The sequence below is a fragment of the Protobothrops mucrosquamatus genome, unplaced genomic scaffold (genome assembly GCF_001527695.2).
Source record: "Protobothrops mucrosquamatus isolate PMUCROS unplaced genomic scaffold, P.Mucros_1.0 scaffold566, whole genome shotgun sequence".
NCBI classification, from domain to species: Eukaryota; Metazoa; Chordata; class Lepidosauria; order Squamata; family Viperidae; genus Protobothrops; species Protobothrops mucrosquamatus.
The window spans coordinates 363,080-369,079 of NW_015386869.1; the positions used below are offsets into that span (position 1 = coordinate 363,080).

Consider the following 6,000-nt stretch of genomic DNA (forward strand, 5'->3'; position numbering starts at 1 on the left):
CAGCTACGCCTCGGCCGGCACAGGGGGCGGAACCACGCATGCGCGGCGCTCCCGGGCAGGGAAAGTCCTCGACTTACGACCGGCTGGGTAGTCCTCGACTTACGACCGGTTTAGTCCTCGACTTAGGACTGGTTTAGTTCTCGACTTAGGACCGGTTTAGTCCTCGACTTACGACCGGTTGGGGGTCGCGGCATTAAAAAGGTTGAGAACCACTGGTAGGCCCTACAGTCTCTTGTTTTCTCCTCACATGCCAGGATAATAAATATGTTTTGGCTAAAGATTATATTGACTCCCAGCAAGCTTCTGAATGTTGACTGTACAGATGCTGGGAATGAGTAAGGCTGCTTTCCGGAATAGATAGTAACACTTTTCCTCTGGATATGTGGTATTTATCCAGAGATGCCTGAGAGGCTATTGCCTCATTTTGAGATCACCAGTTAAGGAATGCCTTCAAAGCTGAGTAGAAAAACATTGCAAATATATAGAGATATTTAAATTGGAAAGTATGCCTTGTAGTATTTATGAATGTAACTGATGGTATTTATTGTTATTTTTATAGGTGAAGTGTCTCAAATTGATCATTTGGTATTTATGGTCCATGGAATTGGCCCAGTCTGTGATCTGCGCTTCAGAAGCATTGTTGAATGTGGTAGGATTATTTGAGTATGGATAGAGAAATGCATATGAAGCATACTTGCTTGTTTCTTTTTTCAGCTACTACTTTACTATGTAGTTGTTCTTAGACCTTTATTTAGAGTTGTTTGTAAAGGCACTTAGTCACGTACACTAAAGCATTTAGGCCAGTCTTTAAATTGGATTTCAAATCACAACAGTTAACTGCATCAGAAATCTAAACATACAAACTAATTTCAATGTGGTTAAGAAGATAATGGAAAGAATAAATTGCTCCAAAGGGATAATCCTCTTAAAAGGTGTTCAAATAAATGATATATTAGCTTTAAAAGCTATTAGTGAAAGAAAGCAGAATTATGAACTATTATTATTGATAATATTTAGAAGTGAAGCTTTCTCATCGGGAGAGGTGAAAGGTGGTAAACTGCTTCTGATGCTTTATCCAAGTCAACTACATACATATTTTTTAATGGCTTGGAAGGTGAACACTCTAGAACTTGCTGGGGTTTTAAAATCAAAATATGTGGAGTATATTCAAAATTTTAGTTATGCTTTTACAAATCCACCTGCAGAGTTTGGACTCGAAAACATTTATTTTCAGAAATTAGAAATTCTGTTAACAGTCAATATGCGTATAATTACCATAAACTTTTTCATTTAATATTAATCGTATGACACCATTATTCCTTTTCTCTCTTTTTAAAAAGTTGATGACTTTCGGACAGTATCTCTGAAATTGCTGCAAACACATTTTAGGAAATCGATAGAAGAACATAAAGTGAGTAGAGTCGAATTCCTGCCAGTTCATTGGCACAATGCTTTGCATGGAGATGCAACAGGGGTGGATAGGTAGGTCTACAGTACTCACATATCACTCTCATCCAATAAGTTTGTAATATGTTTTAACGAATTAGAGTTGTTCTTTGATCATTGATTAGTATCTCAAAGTTGATCAGTTGTGACTTTAAGTGTATAATTTTTGTGATTTTTTTTAGTTTAGAATTGCTAAATGTTGTTACCCATGAATAAGTTATCATATTCTGAGAAGTTATACTTAAATTTTCATTAGAATAAAAAATAGTGATTTTTCCCTAGCATTTAATTCCATTTTTTGTAATTGCATTTTATTGTACTATAACTGATTTGTCTGAAATAGGTTAAATTAATACCATAGTTTTTAAATTAACTTGATACAACCAACTGTTTAAGGCTGATCACAATTTAGAGTTTGCACAAGGATGGGGAAAATAGAAAACAGATGTAATAACTCTTGTTCTTGCCATATTAAATAATTGCTAATTGTAATATTTGAATGCAACCAGTGTGATTCCTTGAATATTTGAACCAATCATTCTAGGATAATAGAGCTAAATGACTATTGCACTAATTAAGTGTTTTTAAATAATTCAAAATGGTTTGCCTATCCATGGGTTATTGAATACATCATCACTAATTAGGTTCACACAAAGTGAAACAGTTTATTCAACCTTGATACAACAGACCAAATTTGTGTCAGTTTAAGTAATGATATCATCAAACGAATGAAGTTCATCTCTATGATGGTGTAACTTTCAGTTTAGCAGAGGAACATGAATAACAGACCTCTTTCTCCCAGATGGTCTGTTAAATTGGGGCAAGGCTGTTATGGAGTAGAGAAGCTACAAGGAAGATAATATCATAATGACCATGGTTGCTTTATAGATTTGAAAAATGATTTGTGAAAACTACTTTGGCAATTTTTACTCTCAACATTTCTTAGTTTAGCAAAACTTGCTTGAAATTACTTTTTAATAATCTGTGTAATTGTGTATTTCAAGGAATATTAAAAAGATAACATTGCCAACTATTGGACGCCTCCGCCACTTCACCAACGAAACTCTACTTGATATCCTGTTTTACAATAGTCCCACTTACTGCCAAACGGTTGTGGATAAAGTAACAGTAGAGATAAACCATCTTTATGCACTATTCATGAGCAGAAACCCTGATTTTAAAGGAGGAATCTCTGTTGCTGGCCACAGTTTAGGTAATGCAATGGCTTAATATGATGATTAGTTCAATATAACATTTTTATTGCATAATTCTTGAGAACTGTTGTCTAAATGGGGTTTTTAGTTCTTAAAGTTGTAGTTATATTTTTGTCCTAGAAACGTCTCTAGTATTCTGACATTGTGAATATCTCTCTATTTTGTTAGGCAAAGAGAAGGTTGGGAAACGTATCTAAGACATCAGTGTGCAATTACTGTTTAAACCCAAGACTGTTTAGATATCTCAGAATTCTATTTCTAATGATAAGAGTTTGTATCTCCTAGGGTCCTTGGTTCTATTTGACATACTGTCCAATCAAAAGGATTGGACATCTGCAGTTAATTCTACTACTGTTGCTTCCAATGGTGCTGTGAAAGAAGTGACAGATGACCAGCAGGTATTTTTACTAAACAATCTTCCTTAGTATTTGTGTGATTGGTAAAAAAAAAACAACTTCAAATGATCAGTGCAATATTCAGAACATTAGAAATATGTAGCCTAATCAAATTAAACAGTACTGCTATCATAATTCACTGAATGTCTTCTTCCAAGTGTACGCGAATATTTTTTTAACAAATAGGATCCTTTTCTGTCATAAATGATCAGTTCATAAGCATTAATGAAAGAAAAAACATTTTCTATATGCCATCATATGCATATATGGTGTATAGTAAGTAACCAGGTTTCTAAAAGATCTTCTGTCTGTATTTTTATTTAGAATCTTAGCTTTTATTGTTAAAAAAAGTTCCGTCATAAAGAGTATTATCATTAGAGGCTATTGCAGAATATATATATTTTTCTGTATGATTTTTTTTTGCTCCTTTAATGCCTTTGAGAATTAACTCTAATTAGTACTTAATCCTGATGTTTTTTAGATCCAAACTAGATATTCTGCAATCTAGACTGGGCTTCTTTTTGTGATGGTGGATTGAAGTGAGCACCAAACATACATACATTCACTCTATGAGATTTATTTTTGAGTTATCCACATTCCTTAGTGAAACTGATTTATTTTGACTTTTCTTTGGTTTTAAATGTTATAACCTAATGCAGATTTTTTTTTTCATTTCAAGGGGTCATTGAATTCTAATTCTGCTGGTGGTCTGCTTTCTCATTTAAATGATGAACATGGGGATCATGATGATGAGGATGATATTCCAACCTTGCAAAGAACTTTGGAAATGCTTAGTTTGTCAGAGTATATCAGTACTTTTGAAAAGGAGAAGATTGACATGGAATCTCTGGTATAGTAAAAATTCAAAAATAATGTGGCTTGTTTGAATTCAAAACATCACTGCCATTTTATGCACATCCTGAAGTATCTGTTGAGCCAAGAATCACTGTTATCTGGAGGAATTTATAAGCATACATTAATATGTGGCAATATAATGTTAATGAACATGAGATCATCACCATCTCTCCCCACTTCCTCTTGATCAATCAATGCCTGAGATATTTACACCCTCTGAAATAATTTTAGGACAGCTGAAAAATGATAAATCCTTGAGAAGAATAAGTATTATTTCAGGGTTTGCATAGAAGTTGTGATAGGTTAATTAATGACAAATTTACATGTGTTCTTTTCAGTTCAATTGCCAGTTCTAGTGAATAAAAAAGACAAGAAACACAATAAAATATAGAAGTGTACACATTTCTCAGTGGGCATCATCACACTTCAGAGTATGTGCTATTAACAGAAAGCAGCTGTATAATTTTTTAGTTTTACAATTTCATGTGTTTTGGGAGGGAGGAGGTTGGCTTCCTGTGAAAAAGGATTTCATATTGTTCCAACATACTAATGAAAGCAGGATCCTCATACTTGGCATCTAACCAACAGTACTCCATGAGAGCAGCCATGTGGCATCATGTGTTGCCAAATATCATTTTGCTGGAGTTGGCATTGATGTTGACCTAGTCAAGGCCATAGCTCTTTGACTGAAGGACAAGCCAATGATTGAAGTTGAACTGATCCCAGGAGACTATATGCTTGAATTAGAAAACTTGGAGTACATTCCTTAGTGCAGTGGTTCTCAACCTTTTTAATGCCGCGACCCCAACCGGTCGTAAGTCGAGGACTAAACCGGTCGTAAGTCGAGGACTAAACCGGTCGTAAGTCGAGGACTACCCAACCGGTCGTAAGTCGAGGACTTTCCCTGCCTGGGAGCGCCGCGCATGCGTGGTTCCGCCCCCTGTGCCGGCCGAGGCATAGCTGGCAAGCGGCAGAGACGGAGCAGGCTGACCACCAGCTGGCCCAGCCCAAGGGAGGTAAGGCACCCGCTGGAAAAGGGGGGAAAAATGGCGGACAAAAAAAATGGCGAACAAAAAAAATGGACAGCCTTGCTTGGCGACCCCCGTGAAATGGTCAATTGACCCCAAATGGGGTCCCGACCCACAGGTTGAGAACCACTGCTTTAGTGCATAAAGAAGTCATTGGTATAAGTATTGTTTAGGTCAACAGAATCTGTAGCTTTTACTTTGGTGAGAGTTGAACAGGAAGTAGGAGAGATCCTTTTAATATACTCATTGAAATTTCATGATCAGTGGCCAGGAATTTGAGAAAGAGTTGAGCTGCAACTGGCACAAGATGTTTACTGGTATGTTAGGGGCCAGTATTCTGGCAAGATGAAACTGAGAAATGAATTGCCTATTGTCATTGCCACTCGTTGAGTTAAATTATCCAGATTAAACTCTTGAGATTGGAAAGAGCTTGTTTTAAATCATTGAGTTTTTTCAAAATAGTAACTTGTTCCTTCAGAGTTGAGAAGATGTAGAAACATAAACGCTTAATTTCCGGATATGAAACAAATTAAAAACTAAAATTGAAACACAAGATAACTGCTGCAGCTATATTGCTATCACAGCAGTGAGCTGAATGAGTACGATTTATTGGTCACGATAAACCTACTTTACTTAGGATTTCTCTGTGATGACATTTGGGGAATAATAGATACTCTAGGTTTATAGTATTGGGTTTTTTTCAATATAAAATTTTTATTATTTTCATCATAGAAAAAAAAACCATCACAAATATTACACAATACTATATGAAAACCCACCTCCCACCCCCCCGGACTTCCCAAACCTAGTCCCAGGATAATATTCAAATATAAGTAAACAAGTATTAATATCTCTAACTCCATAAAGTATATTATTCTACATGAGTAGGTAAAATATAAAAGAACAAATTTACTAAAAACCTAAATTATATTCCACCACTCTATGCTTCTTTTAAATATAAACAATCCATCTTCTCCATATTAATAAAAATTATTCATTCAAGTAATACTTCGAGTAAGCCAAAATCTTTACCACTTCAGCAAAGTACAAAACTTTGAATCC

The 6,000-nt window shown here is 35.4% G+C and overlaps 1 protein-coding gene across 1 annotated transcript in view; it reads left to right on the forward strand.

Moving 5' to 3' along the window:
- Positions 1 to 6,000, forward strand: part of SEC23IP (SEC23 interacting protein) — a 37,919-nt gene that overhangs the window by 7,774 nt on the left and 24,145 nt on the right. Inside the window, exons 7-11 of the mRNA XM_015817231.1 lie at positions 560 to 649; positions 1,341 to 1,482; positions 2,451 to 2,659; positions 2,946 to 3,058; positions 3,735 to 3,905. Coding sequence (XP_015672717.1) covers positions 560 to 649; positions 1,341 to 1,482; positions 2,451 to 2,659; positions 2,946 to 3,058; positions 3,735 to 3,905 — 725 coding nt within the window. The remainder of the gene's footprint in view (positions 1 to 559; positions 650 to 1,340; positions 1,483 to 2,450; positions 2,660 to 2,945; positions 3,059 to 3,734; positions 3,906 to 6,000) is intronic.